Here is an 18,559-nt window from a genome sequence, read left to right as displayed (position 1 = left end):
CCCAGTTTCTGCACCCTGAGCTTGAATAGAACTGGGTGGTGGCCTTTGACCTGTCAGAGACCTGGGTGAGCTGAGCTGGGGCAGATCCTGTGCACCAGCAACTCATCTCCCCTTCAGTAGTACCCGCTCAAGGGGGGCTACAGAAAGGCCTTTTCTCCCTCTTTCTACCTTCTCTGGAGCATCATGGAGGTGATGTCATGGTTTGAGATGGGCAAGTCATGACCACAGTATCTCCTACCTCTCACCTCGCTTTGGTTGAGCAGAGGTGCCTGGAGATGGGCTCGGCCACATGTCTGCTGCCGGAGGGGCAGCAGCCTCCCAGCGCGTGAGGCTGTGCATGAGGACAGCGGTGGGATCGCCCTCAACGGCCTGGATGGCCCGAGCCCACATCAACGGTGACATTGCATGGCTTCTGCCACAGCTGTCCCAAGTGAGCAGCTGGTGGTCGAAGGATTTTGGTACATTGGCTCCTTCTGCTCCAAATCAATCAGTTGACCAGGGCAAGGAGCAGTACAAGACAGTACAGAGAGAAACCATTATGATAATACTTGATAACGATACACGATTTCACTCAGGAGCAGCCGTACAATGCAGAATTTGGACTCCCTCCAGCTGATAATGAGAAGCCACTGGACTGACTCAGCCTGCTGTGAGGAGGCATCAGTACACATCCAGATGGCCGCGGGGATGGGGGAGCAGGAATATCCTGCGTTGCCCCTTCGTCCCACTCCCCCCCACACACCCTGAAATGTCACCACCTCCGAGGAAGAAAGCACATGCGATCTGAGAGCGTGTTTCTCCCCCGACTGCATCCACAGGGACTGGTGCTCTCAGCCATCCTCAGGAGCAGGTCCTGCTGCAGCCCGGAGACGGGCAGAGGAGCTCTGCGTGCATGTGTTGTGCAAGGCAAACACAAGACATCTGGGTCGCCTTTCCAGGAGCAGCCAGGAGGTTACAATTGCCTTCTCCAGGGGCTGGTCAGTACTAGGCAGCTGCCGGCTGAGCCCAGGGGAAATGCAAGGCACCCTCCTCCCCGAGTGCGCAGGGGCAGGGAGGGCACCGACCCCCCCTCAGTCCTTGCTGACAAAGGGAGGAGGCTGGAGGGGCAGACAGCCGATCTGGTGTTCCCAGAGCTGGTGCTGGCAGTACTTCAAGGTGTGGTACATCTTATCTCAGCCTGGCATTTGCACGTATTTTCTCAGCTCAGCTTGTTACGACAAAAGTGTGAAAATCTGAAAGGAAAGGAACTATAATAATAATGGGAGTAATTAAAATCTATCTCCCTCCTGCCAGCTCAGCCCTTTCTGAACGTTTTGTGGGATTCCTGGACAGGTGCATTGAAAGCAAGAGAGATGTTGCTGGGGAATATCAGAGCACGTCCCACCAAGCCTCATGGAGGGGCAGGTCCGCTCCCCACTGCCCGGGCGGGAGGCTTGGTCCCTCGTGCGGTGTGCAGGTGCCACATCTCCAGGAGGAAGCTCAGAGCAGGGATAAACTCCTGCCTCCTGCCAACAGAAGGGAACCATCTGCTGCAGCCCGTTATCATCTGAGGATGGCAGTGGCAAAGAGCTGGAGCATCTGTCTGCAGGATGAGCCCCCACAGATGGACACCCAAATGTTCTTGCTGCTCCCTGCGGGTTTTAAAGAGGAAAATGTTCGATGAGGGTTTGTGAGTGGAGCTGCTCTCGCGATGTCCTCTGCAGCCTGGGGCTTCATGTAGGTCAGGACGGGATAGTCACACCTGGAGGACCAGGATGGCCCTCATTTTGAGTCACTCCGTGCTGCAAGAAGGAGGTTGACCCAGCTGAGTTGGTCTCCACAGCATGTGGGAGGCCAGTAAAGGTGATGGGAGAGGGGAAAAAAAGCATGTCTGCTACAAAGCTGGCAGCTGCAAATAGATACAGGTTAATAGTGGGGACAGGAGATGGCAGTACTTCCAGTGAGGTTTGGGTGCATGCTTCTGGCTGTCCCCAGCACTCTGTCACCCGTGCTACAATACCTTGGGAACCTTAACAGTAAGCTCACCTTTACCTTAACTCTGAATGTCCCTCTACAAAAGCAGCCCCTTGCTAGGAACAGTAGCACACAGTTATCCTCTTCTTTTTCCTAATGTCCCATTGATGCCCTTCTCCCAAGTAATCTTACAAAATTACCCCCTCTGAGCTGCACCGCTGCTCCTCTTCAAGCAGGACCTTCTTGTCAAGCATGTGTTAAGGGTGGGCTGCATTTCTGCCTGTGTGTGGGATGGTCTCAGCTCTCCCAGCAGTTGTTTGTCTGTGGTGGTGAGATGTTGGCCAGTGGTGGCCCGTGAAAAGCTGGAGACAACATGACAGTCCCAGGCAGATCTGGGCCCCTGGTGCTGTGTGGGGTGAGTTGTGCGCTGTGCTGCTCACTTGTCCCTGGGGGAAAGCGCTTTGCCGCGCTCCTGGGCACCCTGTCCTGATGGCTCCCTCCAGTCACAGGAGCTCACTCCTGCACCAGGCCTGCACGATGGCAACATTTTGGGGCAAGAAGGGCACAAAGGGACTGCCAGTACAGAGCTTACAATGACAGATCGGTAAATGCAGAAGCGTGTGCAGGGACCAGTGCGGTTCCTCCTGCGGAGATCAAGGGATTTGATTGCTGCTGGGACCTGCCTTTGCAGGCAGGGGTGTCCTTGGGGCTGTTGGGGTAAGGAAGTGTCACCCAAGAAAGTTTTTGGAAAGGGTGAAAGTTTTTAGAGGAAGGGAAAAGCCCAATGGCAGCTCTGCTCCTTGAGGGGTATAGCAAATCTTAGGGAGATCAGGCGCAACAGCTTCTTATAAACTCTGACACCATGGATAAGGGCCTTCGTGCTCCTGCACCCAGCTAGGAGAGTGGTTATTAAGTGATGCTTTGTTTTCGTTGCACTCACCATCCTCCCCGTTGCCTCACCTCACTGCCAGACAAAACGCACCACCGTAGCTGGCAGAGCAAACCAGGGCTCTGCTCCACCACCGCACCTGGGGCACCCGTGCTGCCCTCGCCTCTGCTGCCGTGCCGCTCTCTCCGCCTGCCCAACTCAGAAATCAAATGCAGAGGTTACAGAAGAGGCAGGTTTTGCACAGGACTTTTCTATATGAGAAGTGTGTGTGGGTGCCATCTTAGCCCAAAAGCTCATCTCTGCTTCTGCACGCCAAGTTCCCTGTCCTCTGCTGCTCACTGCGCTGCTGGGGTGGGGACGGCCATCGGAGCCGAGGTGGGAAAGATGGTCTTGGAAGGCCCCCTGCTTCCAGGCAGCGTATAGCATCGCTCTCACACAGCCACCACGCACAGCTTGCATGGTGCATTTACTGTATCTGAGGTGAAATTCCACTCCCTGCTCTCACCAGACAATGCCAGGAATTATTCTGGAGTGTTATTATTGGATACATGGTGCCCTGGACTTTAGTGAGGCTTTAACCATCGGGAGTGGGGGGGGTGGGAAGCATTAACAGCATTCAGAGCTCTTAGCCTGTCTTTTGTCCTCTGTTTGGTTTTTTCTGGCTGCATTCAGATTGCCGGCTTTGTCTGTGTTTGTGAAGTGCTATTAACATCGATGCCATCGCTGAAATAGCCATAATAATAAGAGGCATCGATCTGCACTGAGTAAAGGTCTGAGGACCACTGAGAGGGGCCAGGCTGAATTTCCTTGAAGTCAGGAGCAGAGGACGCGTGCACAGTCACTCTCTTCCCCCACCGTGTTTCTTGCCAGGAGGATCCTTTACCCAAGCCCATGCAGGGCTGCACGCCTGATGGGCACCCACTCTCCCAGCCCATCCGAGCCAGGCTCTGCACCCACAGGAGGAGAGGCGGCATCCTAGGAGTGGGCAGGAGCGCCAGTGGGAGCGGGGAGGAGTGATTCAGCCCTCAGCTGGCAAGCTCGCGGTGCCTACCCTTTGTTTATTCCTGCTCCGCTCAGAAACTCGCGTGTGCCGAGCAGGAGGATAACGAGCTCCGTTGCGGGCTGTGAGGAGGCAGTAACCTCTGAGCGCGGAGTGGGGCTTGCGCCACCCTAGGTTTACTTGTAGCCTACTGCAAGGACACGCCTGGGACAGCTGCTGCGCTCCCATGCTCCTGGGAGGGCACGTACAGGCATCCCAGGGGGGACGCCATCGCACAGGAGGTGGCCTGGGGCAAGCATGCAGCTCTGCTTTCTCAGGAGGGAGGAAGGGAGGCCTGCCCAGAGGGATGCTCTGCATGGGAATCTCCATCCTTGGGTTTGATTAAGTGGCTGGTGGAGGAAGGCCAAGCCATTGTCTTCCTCAAAAGCTCCCACTGGCTGAAAGAGCCATCCAAGGAAAGGCTCATGGGACCCAGTGAAGGGACTCTCGTAGAGCCTCCAGCCCCAGCCCGTGCCAAAATTTGGAAGGCACTGGTGCAGCTGCCTTGAGCCCGCCTTGGCCTGCAGCCGACCATGCTGTGGGACAGCTGGGTAGAAGCAGGAGGGAGTGGGAAGCACCCCAGGAGAGCCCTGGTGAGAGGAAGCAAGAGGGGAAAATGCACATTAGAAGCAAAGTTTGTGTCCATTACTGCCAGAGAAATCAGACTCCGCTGGAAGAGCCAGTGCTGAGCATATCTGCTAATGCTGCTTGATAAATCAGTGTCCATTATGGAAGGGGGTGAAGTGCTCGAAAGCTGTGCACTTAGTCCTGAATGAGATGCCACCAGCTCAGCATGCGCCAAGCCTCCAAGGAGGACTTTGGGATTACCAGGTCCAGATTAGTCCTCAGAGGTGTCCCGTCCCCGCCTTGCAACCGTTTTCTTCTCATGTGCTTAGGGGGGGCAGTGAAAAAAGAGGAGCGAAACGCCTTGCAGAGGTAGCTGCTGTAGGATGGACCACTCTGAAGTCTCCGGGGTAGCCTGGCATCTTCCCTCAGCAGGCTCAGGCAGGGCTAGGCACTGACCGGCAGCGCTCCTCTAGTCCGTCCTCTGCGAGCAACGAGGCAGAGGAGTGGGGACTGCCGATGGTCCCCCACCTCTGTGAGGGTTGCCGGTGACCCGGGGGCGACCAGCCACCAGTTGTCCCCAGCCCCCGCCCCCGTTTGCCGTCGGATCGCGGGGGCAGTCACTCGGTCTGCCGGTGCCACAACACCGGAGACAGCGGCCCCTCCCCGAAAAGCACTGCTCCCCCGCTTCCCCCGCTGCCCGCCCCGTCACCGGGGGGACCCGCACCCCCCGCCCCCCCGGCTCTCGCCTCCCCTCGCCGCGCTGGAGCGGGGGAGGCGGCGGGAGGAGGGGACTGGCCGCCGCTGCTGCCGTCGCCGCTCCCGTCCCCGCTCCGCTCCGCGCACCGCCCCGCGCCCGCCGGCGGCTCCTCCCGGAGGGGAGGCGGGGGCCGGAGCGGTGGCGGCTCCCAGCCCGGCCCCGCCGCGGCAGACCCGGCCGGCGGCACCGGGCGTGCGGAGCCCGGGCCGTGCCATCCCGCCCGGTGGGGCGATGCCGCCACCGCCGCCCCGCAGCGCCGCCGCCGCCGGCCGCCGGGCGGGCGCGGAGGGGAGGCAGCCGGTCGCCTCGCGTCCCTAAGGGCGGCCCCGGAGCGTCCCCGTGCCCGGCCCGGCCCTCCCTCGGGCTCTGGGTTGGGGGGGCGGCTCGGACCCGGGAGCGCCGCTGCCTCTCGTGTTGTCGCTGCGGAGAGGGGGAGCTGCGTTACTGCAGGTGGAGGTTTTGGCGGAGGGGGTGGGGGCCGGGGGAGATGCCATTTCTGACCGAAGGAGATCGCCGGCGAGAATGAGATGCAGGTAAGCGACACGGGGATGCTGGAGCGGGGGGACCGGGGCTGGCAGTACCGGCGGTGCGGGGGAGGTGGGGGGGACCACGGGCCGGAGCCGCGTCGCTGCCCTCGGGCCGGACCCTCGCCGGTGCTCGGAGGCGCCGGGCTGGGAACTTCGTGCGTGCACCGGGGAGGGCACGGGGGGGGAAGGGAGGTTGCGCGTGTGTGTGTGCCGTGGGTGCCCGCCGGTGCCGGGTTTGCGCCGCGCCCCGGGGTGCGGATCCGGGTCCCGGGGAGCGGTGCGGGCACCGCCGGGCGGCGAACGGACAGCGGGGCCGGGCACTGTCCGTCGCGGGGCGTGTGGCTGCGGGCCCTGCTGTCCTTCGGCCCCTCCGGTGCTGATCCCGCCGCCTCCACCGCCCTGCTCTGGCCGGGCGTTTTCCCCCTGCTGATCTCCTCCCCAGTACCCCTGCGCCACTCCCCTGCCTTTCCCCGCAGCCCCTCCAGCCCCTGCGGGAAGGACAACTTGCAGCCAGGCGGGGCCACCGTGCGGGGTTGGGGTCCCGGCCACCCGAGGCTGGCAGACTCACCCAGCCAAGGGCTGGGGCTCAGCGGTGCTGAGGCGAGCGCAGAGCTGCATCCTGATGTGGGAGCCGTCCTCCTCCCCTCGGTAGCTAAGCAGATGAGTTAACCGGCATGGAGAAGATTACATATTCAGGTAGGGTATGGCCGGGACAGTGCTAGCTGCCAGGGCTTGACGGGGAGCAGGGAGATCAGCCCTTAAACCCAGGTCCCCAGCCAACAAGGGTTAATTCAAGAAGAGGAATCAGCCCTCTGCCTATCCCCGCGGGAGAGACACAAAGGGTTAAATAAAGGCAGGGAGAGCTCACCAGCCCTGAGTGACCGGACTGGAGGCAAGAGCTATGGGGGGTAATTTTTCAGGGCGGGGGGCTCACCCCTCCATTTCCAGCCCCCCAGCCTGAAGGTAGGTGGGCTGGGGCTGTGGGGAGTTGCTGCCAGACAGGATGATCTCTCAGGCTCTGGAGGGAAATGTGGGCACACTGAAAGGTCCCCCCGCCTGGGCTCAGCCCCGTGCACAGGATCCAGCCTGGACAACTGGAGATGCTGGGGAGGGTCAGTCTGCCAGCATGGGCTCAGCCTTCGGTTCGCATCTGACAGAAAAAAGAGGGGGTTAACATTGAAGGGGCTTTGCAGAGCAGCTGGGATTTCGAGGATGCCTGAGAGCCTGCTGGCAAGGAGGACTTTGTGAGCCTTCCCAGGCAGTGCCATTGCTTGTTGCTTTCTGCTACTGTTTGTAGGTTATTGGATTTTTCACCTTGTGCCTTGGATGTGTAAGTAGCTCTGAGCGAAGGGCAGAGGCACGGTTCGCTCCAGGTGCTGGAGGTGCCACCTCTGAGAAGAAATGGGAGTGTTCGTGCCGTGAAAGTGATTTGCACTGGGAGGGAGGGACAGCGGGTGAGTGTGGGCACCGGTGGGATCAGGTCTCCTCGCCGTGGATGCGTGCCGGTTGGCAAAGCTGAGGCTCTGCCTCTCTGCCTGTCACGAGCCCAGCTGCTGCCCACCCAAGCAGTTGCCATCCACAGTCCTTCCCCAGCAAACGCCCTTTCCAGCAAGCGACTCTACGTGCTGGCCTGCAGCTGGGGACCAGTGTGACAGCCCCACGCTCACCCCCAGCCCACGCTGTTCTCCAGCATCTTGGCCCATGGGGGGAGCATGGGCAGAGCAGTTCAGGCATCCCCAGGAGCAGCCCCGCTCCACAGAACTGCTCCTTCTCCCTTGTCCCTCCATCTCCCCTTCCTCTGCACATCCTATCAGAGCCAGCTCTGAAATGATGTCCCTTCCACATCCCTATCCCAGCCCCCCCGCCAGCCTCTCCTCTCCATTCCGGCACCTGCAGCAGCCCTGACCTGACCTTCATGCCTGCTGGAGACGGCCGTGGAGCAGCGGCGATGCCGTGCCTCCAGCCAGCCTGCCGGCATTGGGGCTGCAAGGACCTTATAAGGGCTGCCTGTGCTGCCCAACCCATCCCTACCCCAAAGGCAGCTATTCCAGCCCCACGCCAGCACCACAGCCCAGACCTTTGTTTGGCCCCCTTCCTGCATGTCTGCTCCCCCCATTTCAAGTGCACACTTCATCCTTCTCCTGGACCTCTCGCAAATGCAAATGGCCAGTAACGCCCCGTGCCTGTGCCAGGTGCCACAGAGCCAAGGGGCAGCCTCCGTCTCCGTATACACGAAGCCCCGGTCAGCCCATTGCCCATCCCAGCAGCATGGGCTGGGGCCGGTGGGAGGAGATGCCTGGGCTGGCCATGCCTTCTCGCCTGCTGCTCCTGGCTCCCTCCCGGAGCATGTCAGCTTAGTGGCTTAACAGCATGAGGAGAAGTGGTCCCTGAAGCTCTTAGCCTGGCAAGGCTGGTAAGCAAGGCTGAGAAAGAAATGTCTCCCTGGGCTAAAGCTTCCACGTCTTCCCATGGACATGCTGGAGCAGTTTTCGTCGTAGCCAGGCCCTTCCGCTCCTTCCCCAGTGCTGCTGCTCTGGGACAGGGACAGACACTCTCTAGAGGCAACAGTGTCCCTGGTAGGGACTTTGCAGGTTACCAGATAGCTATAAGGGGCTTCTCTCTCAGCTGTAAGCCCCCAGACAGCAGCTTGGAGCTGGGCTGGGGCACCTGCCTGCACTGGGAGCTTGGGCAGCCCTGGCTTTCACTGAGGCTCCCATGGGACGGGCGGGAAGCGGCTGGAGGACATAGTGGAGCTGAGTTTACAGCACCTGGGGAAGAATCAGGTTTTCCAAGCCTTTTTGTTGGGGGTTTAATTACAAAACGAATGGTTATACTTCTGTAACACCACACCGTGCTGCAGTTACTCTACACCTATAACGTAATTACTCTGTGATACTTCTAATTACCACTGTTTCATATCACTGGAAGGTTAACAGCATGACTGAATGACTTATTATTCCTTTAGTTTCCTCCTTAATACAGGCACTGTAATGATGCTGAAGTTTATACTGCTTGATGTATGTAACAAGTATAAAATCCTGTAACTTGAGGTTTAATTTGAGGGGTTGATAAATCACTGTATAATAACACCACAATTACAGTGTAATTATAGTGTAATTACGGTTGCTGAATTATAAAGCACAACCAAACCTATAGTGGTTTGATGAGGATTGATACACCCCATCAGGCGTTGCCTCATGTATCTGGTTGTCACTGGGCAGTGATGGGCCTGGGTGTGTTGGATGGCTCTTGGGTGGGGGCTGCTGTGACAGCTCTGGGGTGACACCTGCGTCAGGGCTGGGAGTTGGACCCATCCCCTCAAGGCTAGGGAGGACGTGTTTGCAATGGGCACATCTCTGTCAACGTCCCGGTGGAAAATGCGACTCCACAAACTCTTTTGAGAAGCTTTAAGGGTGGAAACTGCTGGAGACACTTTTTAATGTCACCTCAGCCAAGCCCAGACAGCCCTCGGGTCCCCCCTGGGCTTGTGGGCCCTTGGGCAGTTTTCTTGGGCAGTGTTGGCACTGGGGTGGATGTTACCGGCGCCATTGGCTCCTATTGACTCTCCTTCCATGGTACAGGCTACCATGAGCCCAGCGTCCCTGTACTCACCCTTTATGCTTGACACTGGCCACTGTGGCAGTGGTTTGGAGCTAGCGAGAGGAGGGCACAGCCGACGGTGCAAGTCGTGGCACAGCTTGCTGAGGGAGGGTGTTTGCCTGGGTCTTGAACACATCCAGTGCACTGAGTCAGCAGCTCTCCTCCCTCCTCTGCTAAACCCTGAGAAGTGAGGGGAGTGGGGTTTATCGTACCACAAGCAGAAATGGCTTTTGGTGGGAAAAGAGCTTGTCAGGTAGCGGGGAAGGCTGAGATGAGAGAGGAGAGGGCTAAAAATGCTTAACTCAAATCCAACAACCCAAGAAAAATAAAGCGAGAAAGCAACGGAAGGCCATGGCCTCAATTTTCTCCTAAGTCAATTCCCCCCACCCCCCCCAACCCCTCTATCTGGGGGAGCAAAAATTGGAGCTTGCAGAGGGGAAGAGCTGCCCAGAGAGAGATTTCCGCGCCTTTGCTGTGTGTCCCAGCTCCCTGTGACCCTGGCTGGGGACATGTCTTACAGCCAGTTTTGGTGGCTGTTTAAATGTGCAGCTTTTGGGACAGTGTCAGGGGACGTGCGATACAGAGAAAGAGAGGAGCATCCAAGGACGGGGAAGGGGTGAAACACCATCTGTGGCCCCCCCAATGCTTCCCCAGCCCCAGGAGTGCTGTCAGCAGTGCAGCGTGGCCTCTGCCCCACCTTGGCACGGCAAGCCAGCAGAAAGACAGGTCACACAAAGGTGGTCATGTCTGAGCAGGCAGCATTAATTGTCAGCTTGACCCAGGCAATTGAATAAATGCTAATAAATGCCACGGAGGGCCTCATCTCCTCTTTAGCCTGGGCAGGGAGCTCCCTCCATCCCTGAGAGCAGCAGGTCACGCCAGCTGGCTCGGGAAGGGGGGACAGCGGGGCTGGGAGTGGGGGGGGGGCACCCAGCTTGAGCAGATACCCCACACCTCTGGAGCTAACGGCTGTGCTGGGGCAAGACCCTGGTGATTCCCACCTTGCAGGAGAAGCAGTTAGGAGTGACTCTCAGAACCCGTCCAGGCCATTCCTAACCCTGCCAAGAGGGTGCACAAAGGGTATTGATGTATGGCCAACAGCAGGGCCATGTTGGGGAGAGCCCTGCCATGAGCCCCACCATCAGCTCAGCCCTCCCTCTGGCCTCACCGATACCTTGGCCACCATCCCCTGCCCTCCGTGGTCCCATACCTCATGCAAACAGCAGCTCCAAACTAAGAACGGGACTTGGCTAGGCAGCAGATCAGCATCCCTCTTCCAGGGGCCAGGGAGCCTGGCTTGGTTTTGCTTATTCTCCTGATTTAAGCACATAAATGGTTTCTGTTTAACCATCCTGCATGTTATCTTCCATAATTTTTTTCATGTGCCTGTATAAGCCGGTCAACCTTTCTAGTGCAAGGCATCCTGCAGTGGACATGTGTCCCCACATGAACATGGCTCCCCTGGGCTCCAGAGGAGGACCCAGATGTCCTGGTTAGAGGCTAAAGGCTTTGCCCACTGAAGATCTCACGTCCCTTGTCTCAGGGCGGGGGTTGGTGTCCTGAGCTGGGGACAGGCCTGTAGGTGAGCCAGAGGGTCCCTGCAGAGAGCGGGGACAGGGTGAGGAGGTGCAAGACTGGTCTGTGCATCCCAGGACACGGTTCCTGCTGCCCAGCAACGTCCAAGTGATGCTCAAATGGCAAAATACCTGCTGGCAGCCATCAGGCTGGGCGGATCCCCTGCTTTGGGGGACAGGCTCCCTGAGAGATGTGCCCATGAGCACCCAGTCCCTGCCCTTGTTCCTGTGGGGTCCTTGGGCCAGGTGCCCATGGTGCAGCCCAGCCCCTGCCATCCCACATAGCCCTTGCTCCCCTCCACCCCACATTGCTCTTAGTTATCTCAGTAGGACCCACGATCTTATTTTTTTGGTTGTTTCCTTTCTATTTCTTCATCAGAATGCAAAACATTAAATATCACTCTTGTAATTATGGTTAATTTCATAACCAGCACCTTAATTGGATTGGTCTCTGATGGGGAATTCTCGTAGGAGGGAGAAGCAGAAATATTTTGACATGATCTATTCTTTCAGCTCATTGTTTGGATTTGAGATGTCAAGTGTGAAATGGGAAACAACTGATTTAGACCTCAGAGGCAACCTGGGGGTGGTGAGTAAAGTCTGAGCGCTCTCAGAGTCTCTTCTTACCCTCTGCACAGGCACGTGGGCAAACCTCTCCCTCCTGTACCTGAACCCAGACTTCCCTACTGCCCCTTCAGGCCAAGGAGAGCCAAATTGGTCTAACCCCAAACATGAGCCTGGGGAGCCAGGGAGGGCATTGTGGGCGAGTGCTGGTCTGGTGGCTTGCTTCTGCGCTGGCTCCGCTGGCAAGTGGCTCGTGCAGCGTACCATGGAGCAAGGCACAGCAATGAGGGTTAGGTAGAAAAAATAAATGGTGGGTGCAGCCGTGCTTTAAACATGCACTGCAGGAGACAGGTGAAGGAAAGGAATTAGGGCCACAGTGGTGAGCAGTGTGAAAATCTCCTTGCCTGGCCCATGCTGGGGGAGCAGCCCGGCACAGCTCTACAAGCTCCCAGGGGGCCTGAGTCTGCCTCCAGGACCTCAGGAATGTGAGGGACGCCCAAAGGGATACCTCTTTTCTACTGGGAATTGGGCAGTCAAGGGTCCGCTGGAATCCCCGAGCCCGGACACCAGCCCCTCTTGTGCCCTGATGAACCAGGTTATTTCAGCACTGCTGCTGAGGGCGGCCAGTCCTGCGGGGGCCCTGGTGGCCCCCCAGTGCTCAGCTGAGGCTGTGCCATGCTGTTGCCGTCCCACGGAGCCTGCGTATCATGCTGTCGCTTTGGGCTTGAGCAACGATTTGCTCTGGGAAACATGGAATTGCGCTGCCATTAGGTGCTGCCATTAAACTGATTTGTGCTCAGCCTGTTTATCCTTTTCAATGGGAAACGATACAGAAGCTGAACCGAAATGGAAACCCTGGCCTTGCATTTCCGACTTAATTTCTATGCACTGTAGTTCCCCGTGATTGCTTTTGTTCTCACATACAGCCCAGAGTGCAGGCTCTGTATTATTATCAACATCGCTGGGGAGAAGGAGGAAAGGGCAGAAAGCATCTCTTTCAGCTCAAGCAAAACACAACAAAACTCCACCCCCCCCCCCCCCACCCCCCCCCCGCCAAGCAGCCCTCCATCGAGGGCAGCGAGGGAACCGCTCCATCCCCGTGGTGTGTCCCTCCTTTTTCTCTGTGCTCACGGAATCAGCACGATCACCTGCTGGAAGACAGAAAAGGCCGGGGAATGGCCTCCCCGCAGCGCGGCTGAGGCTGCCAGTGTGCTGACACCCCTTATCACAGGCATTAAACCCATTGTGCTTTTCACCCCTGTTTCAGCTGCTTTGTAGCCACGGGGCAGCACTGCTGGCCCTGCACCAAGCCCTTCCCCGGCATGACACTGCGTGGTCCCAAAGCGCCCAGGGCTGAGATTTGCTGGGGCACAGCACCCGCAGCCAGCTGCCGGCTCATCTTGGGGCACCCTCCCTAATGAAATCAGTGCCTTGGATTTCATGAAATCACCCTAAAAAAACACCAGAGTTTCAGTGCTTCGTTTTCTCCTCTCAACCAGCATTTTTCCTTCTTGCCTGGGGAAGTCTGAGGTTTGCGTGCAGTGCCAGGACCCCAGGAGCTGTGTGTGCAGCCCCCATACCTGCAGAGGACACATTTCTGCGGGGCTGGCAGCACCCAGAGCCCAAATCCTGGCCGAACCACATCCCGCAGCACCTCCCCACCCACAGGGGTTTGGGCTGGGAAGGGGTGGTGAGGCAGTGACCCCTCGTCCCTGGCTGGCTGGCACTGCCCAGACGCTCGCACCCGCGTTACCTGCTCTGCCCGGCTTTGTGGGTACGGCTGACTGCAGGACGGGCAGGCTCAGCCATGGTTCAGCACAGTTTGTTTTTATCCAATCTATTTTATTGTTGAATGAAACAATAACAGCAAATACAGGCCCTGAAGACAAGCCATAAATAATGCAAAAATCAAACAAGCGAGAAAGGGGGAAAGAAAAAAGAATTATATATGTAAAAGCAGCACAGAGAAAGCCAGGCTGGGAAGAGGAATCTTCTCTCCACGTTTGCCATCACTCATGCTTTCTTTGGCTCCCTATTTTCTCCACTTCTCTCTTTCTGGAAATTCCTGCAGCACTAAATTTGTTATTATGTGAACAAAACTTAGTAATAACTGCGGGGGGAGAGAGCGAGCGAGAGACTGACTTGTGGGAAGGAGTCAGGAAAGGAGATGGATGGAGAGGACCGGGGTTTTCATCTCTCACAGCGCCTTGAAACACAGCCGTGCCCCTGCCCGAGCCCACCGCCCTGCTCTGCCCTGCATCCCCGTGGGAGACTGGGCAGGGACAGCTCTGCTGATGCCACCCGGTGCTCACGGGGCCATTGGTCCTGGCAGCATGGTGCATGTGTGCCCTCGTTGCCCTGTGCAGCTTGTCCCACCGCTGGGTTACTGCAGGGCCATCTTCGCTGGGCTGGGCTGCCGTTGGCTTCTCCCAAAAGGCTTCTGAGGCCACTTATTTTAGGCAGCAGTATAAAAATATCAGGGCCGGTCCTAAAGGGAGGTAAATCAGCAGGTTTCCCTGGAGTCAGCGAAGCTGCTGGGTTTATGCCCTCTGAAGTCCTGTCGCTCTCATCCCAAAGGTTTCCAGGGGAAGACGCAGCACTCCAGGGCAACCCTTGTACTTTTCTAGGTATCCTGCACTGGTTGTAGGGGTATTTAAGGGATGTGGCATGGGAACAGAAGTGGTGCTGTAAGTACGGTCTAAGCTTAAATTAATGTGACCAGCCCCTGGCAGCAGCGTTGTCTGTAGCACTACAGGCTCGTGACATGCTCGCTGGCCCCCGCTTGCTCTGGCTGTGCAGCGTTTGGGACTTTGATCTGGGGTTCCCTCCTTCAAGCAGTGGCAGGGACACAGTGGCTCGGACTCATAGCTATTAGCGGGGGGTCACATCGCAAAGCTTTGCCGATGTCCCCTTATGGCCCTGTGGAGTGAGGTTACTCATGGGGCCAGGGTGTTGGTCTGGTTTGGCATTAGCTCTCCTGCTGGGCTAGCCTTGGGTAGAGGAGGGCAGAAGGTGCCGGGAGTGCTCCCCCGTCTCTGCTTGTGGCCCTGGTTTTCTGCTGCTGGAGTTGCCGGGTGCCCCAGCCCTGCTCCGGGCACTGAGCAAAGCTCCCAGGGTGCTGCAGAGCCATGGGACACCTTTTGGCAGAGGCTGATGGCTGGAGGGGACAGGATGTCCCCAGGCAGGGAGAGGTGGGGAGGGAGAAGCTTGTCTTGGTGCCAGCCAGCCACCCCTGCCAGGCCCTTGGTGGTACCCTCAGGTGTGGTTCATGCATTGGGATTGCCAGGAGCAGTGGCTCAGCCTGGCAGGCCCTGCCCGTCTTGCTGCTGGGATGCTGGCACCGGCCACAGCACAGGGACTGTCCCTGGGGGCTGGTGCCTTGGTCTGGGGGGATGGGAAGCCACGGGTCACTTGACCAAGCATCAAGGCAACCCCATACAGAAATGCCATCTGCTCCTGATCTAGAGGAAACGTGCTCTGGCAGTGGGGTGACTTTGTACCAGCCGCTTTTATGCTGGATCAGGTGGTGTCCTGCCCCTGACAGAAATGCAGTGTTTAGCACAGGCACCCTACAGCTGCGCTCTGGCTGATTCTGCAGGGCCGCCGCAGCGTGCTGAGCCAGGCAGAGCCGCCCCAGCAGCACCGGGGCTGTGCGGAGCCAGGGGGCAGGCCGGATGAGCCGCCTGGGCTGTCACCCATCCTCCAGCCCAAAATCTACCCCTGCTGCCCAGGGTAGGGCCCTTTGCAGGGCCCTTGGTGGTGCCAGGGGCTTGGAGCGCTCCTGGGGAGCTCAGGGGAGTGCAGAAGGTGTTTGGGTACCGCTGAAGCCCATTCCTAGGGAAAACCAATTCTCCCTCCAGTGCCACAAGTAGGGCGGCTGCCAGCTGTGGCTGGGCTGTACTGGGAGAAGGCATGAACAGGAGTGGGACAGTGGCCCAGTCTCTGGCAGCTGCCGATGTCCTGCTCTCCCCAGAGTGCCTTCGCAGGCGCCGCCTTAGGGACAGCCACATCCCGTGACTCCTTGCTGGCCATGGGCACGTCGAGGGAGAGTGCAGGGGGTGCCTTCGCGATGTCATCGTGATCCCGGCGCCTCTGTCAGAAGACATTCATTGGACAGAGCTTTCTTTAACCTCTCTGGTGCAAATGTTTCCATAGCCCTAAGAAGGGTCTGAGGTTTTTCCATCCTCCTTTCACAGCTACAGACAGGGAAGAAAAATCACCTACAGAGACCCTCATGCTGTACTGAAGCCTCCTCTACCCAGCACTCACTCATACTCAAGTGCCTGCTAAGCTGGGTGCCTTCGGGTGAGCACCTAAAACATCCTGGTGACCCAGCCCATGTCCACAGAGACAGAAATCCCCAGGAGATTTGCTGAAATAAAGAAAAAGGAGAAGCCCCATTCAACTGGCTGGTGCACGTCCTTCCCAGCCTCCCAGTGCCACCATTCTCCTGCTCTCCTGCTGACCCAGACCAAAAAGTCTCTGGTCCCAAGACCAACCCTTGGGAGATATTCTCCCAGCAAACACAGCTTTCCTGATCTTTGTCTCACAGGCGGAAAAAAACAAAATCAGCCTCCTCCCGGCTTGCCTGACGTGGGAAGCATTGAACCACCAACTGGCAGTGGCTGTGGCATGGGCTAGCCCGTGTCCCGGTCACCTCGGTCTCTGAGTAGGGGAGCGCGGCTGGCTCTGAGCCTGAGCTCCATGGTGCGCTGCACCCTTACGCTCCTCATTTATCTCTTGCTAGCTCAGGGCTTTACGCCCTCGGCATCCACAGCTGCCTTTGCAATTACTTATTGATCACTTGTCAGGATGTTTTCTTTGCTGATGGGGCACTGAAGCATGTACAGCCAAAGAGAGAGAAAAGACGTTAAAAACGAAGGAGCAAAGGTGTGAGGAGGGTGAGCAGCTCTTGCACAGATGTGATCGCAGCAAGAAACAGCCTCAGCAAAAACTGCTCTGAGCTCCAGCGTCCTGCAGAGACAACCAGGATCTCCTTCCGGTTGTAGCCCTGCTACAATAACCTGCCTGCTGAGCCTGAAAACCACTCTCCAGGTTGGCTCTGGGCCATTGTTGGTTGTCCCTCCACTGTAAATATCTGTCCCTGCGTGGAGTCAAGCAGATCCACAGCCCGGAGCTAAACCACTGGATGGCTGGACCAAAGCCTCCCCTTTCCAGCGTCCCCAGCCCCTGAGCCCACTTTAGACTCTTCTTCTTCTCACACAGAGTGTGTTCCCCTCCCCTTCTTTCTGTTCTGCTTGCCCTTTGGCTTGGTGCTTCCCCGACTTAATTCCCTGCAGCATGGGGGGCACGACGTTTTGGGTGGAAGAGCCCGTCACCATGAGGAAAACGCCTTTGCAGGGCAGTCCTGTGGGCCAGCTGCTGAGGGTATCTGGTGCCAGCCAGGCGGTGTCCGTGCCGGAAGGGGATTTGCATCTTAAATAATGCTTCATGCTCTTTTACAGCTTCAGAGCAACTGCCGGAGCAGATCAGGTTGCGGCACACCTATTCCAGGCTCCCGCCTCAGAGCAGCTGAAAGCAGATACTTCAGAAGGCTGAGCAAAAGCTCCTGGCTGGAGTCACGCCTTCCCTTGGGCTGGGGGCAGCTGGTGACCTTGGCAGCTTGGAGCTGGGGTGGTGGTCTCCTCTCTGGCTAATCTGCCATGGTTCATTGCCTTGCATGACTTGCTCGTGTGTCCCCACCACCGCGAACAAGGCACAAGATCCTTCTCAGCTTCTGTCCATTTCTCCCCCACTTCTCACACCCTCCTGCGCTGTTTCTGGAGGATTTGGGGCCGGGACAGGACACAGGGCAGCCCTTTGCACTGCAAGGGCCTGTTTTCATGCCCTTCATTAACAGCCCATCCATTAGTGAAGGCCCAGAGGAAATGCGGTAGCAGCTTTCCATCACCCAGGCCAGCACTGTGCCTGCAGCCACCCCGCCTGCTGCCCACCAGCCAGCCCTCAGGGCTTACTTTAGGGTCTTCCTCTTTGATTTCTTTTTACCCGTGAAAAGCAGCATGGTCCCAGGAGGGAAACCACCTCCTCCGCCCTATGTGCTCTGGGCCCTGCTCCCATCCATCCCTGACCATCCCTGGGCACTGGGAGGAGAGCAGCTACTACCCATGCCTGCACTCCAGGGACTGGGTGGGAAAAGAAGAGGCGGAGGGAGCAGGTGGGGTGGGGAGGAGGGAGACACAGAGCAAAAGGGCCCACAAATGCGAGCTGGATGCAGGGGGAATGATGGAGAGAGGAGGAAATGGGCAGGAACGTGTTTGGCAAATTAAAGCTGCTCCCTTTGTTTTGCTGCTTTGCAGATAGCTACAGGAACACTTAGCGCAGAGCCTGGGGTCTGGATAAGCAACTCTTTAGCAGCAGGAAAGGTTGTTAAATATTTATTTGTAAACCTGGAGTCTTTATCTTTAAAATGTAGTCAAGTTCAATAAAATTTGATTTAGCTGGAGCAGCTTAGAGGAGATGAGAGCACTGACTCCTAGAGCTGTGTCTCAGAGGCTTTGTGCGAAGCCAGCAGGCCAGAGACGGGGCTGAGCCTGTGGCTGACCCGCACCCACCCTGCAGCCCAGCGTGGGCGCTGCTGCTGGGATCAGGCCCGCTCCTGCGCACCCCATGGTACTACAGCAAGGTCAGCTCCTGCAGGGACGGTCAGGGTGGGGGACGTGCTCCCCCAGCCCTGCTGAGCCCCCAGAGCATGTAGGGCCCCTCTGGGTATATGGCTCGCTTCATCCTAAATTGCCTCTTGTCGTTCGACGCTCTCCAAAGCATCTGGTTCAAGGGTGAACGTCTCCTGCACTGTAATTTATGGCTGCCAGGTGGGGGTTATAGCTGACGCGGGGATTTTTGCCGCTCGCTTGCTGTCAGCCTGGCAGACAGATCACTCGGTGCCGCGGAGCACCAGCCCAGCCCCACTGCTGGGCACCCCTGTGGGATGGTGAGCAGGGGACAGCCCAGGGACAGTGGTGACAGTGGAGGGCACGGCCAGGTGTGCGGCCCACCCTTTGGGCCAGGAGGGCAGCAGCCTCGGGAGCAAACCCAGGTTCCTTCCTGGGTCATCACCTGGCTTTGGTTTCC

At 57.9% G+C, this 18,559-nt stretch overlaps 1 protein-coding gene across 8 annotated transcripts in view; it reads left to right on the top strand.

Moving 5' to 3' along the window:
- Nucleotides 1-18,559, top strand: part of LINGO1 (leucine rich repeat and Ig domain containing 1) — a 166,564-nt gene that overhangs the window by 142,193 nt on the left and 5,812 nt on the right. Inside the window, exon 1 of one of the 8 annotated variants that reach the window (XM_074600017.1) lies at nt 5,298-5,738. The exons of the other annotated variants lie outside the window; for them this stretch is intronic. Coding sequence (XP_074456118.1) covers nt 5,733-5,738 — 6 coding nt within the window. The 5' untranslated portion in view covers nt 5,298-5,732. Of the gene's footprint in view, nt 1-5,297; nt 5,739-18,559 lie in introns of those variants that run through there. 8 annotated transcript variants of the gene reach the window in all.

Source organism: Larus michahellis, chromosome 9, assembly GCF_964199755.1.
Source record: "Larus michahellis chromosome 9, bLarMic1.1, whole genome shotgun sequence".
NCBI classification, from domain to species: Eukaryota; Metazoa; Chordata; class Aves; order Charadriiformes; family Laridae; genus Larus; species Larus michahellis.
Note: the sequence above shows the minus strand (reverse complement) of the source record. Positions and strands in the feature narration are given on the sequence as shown.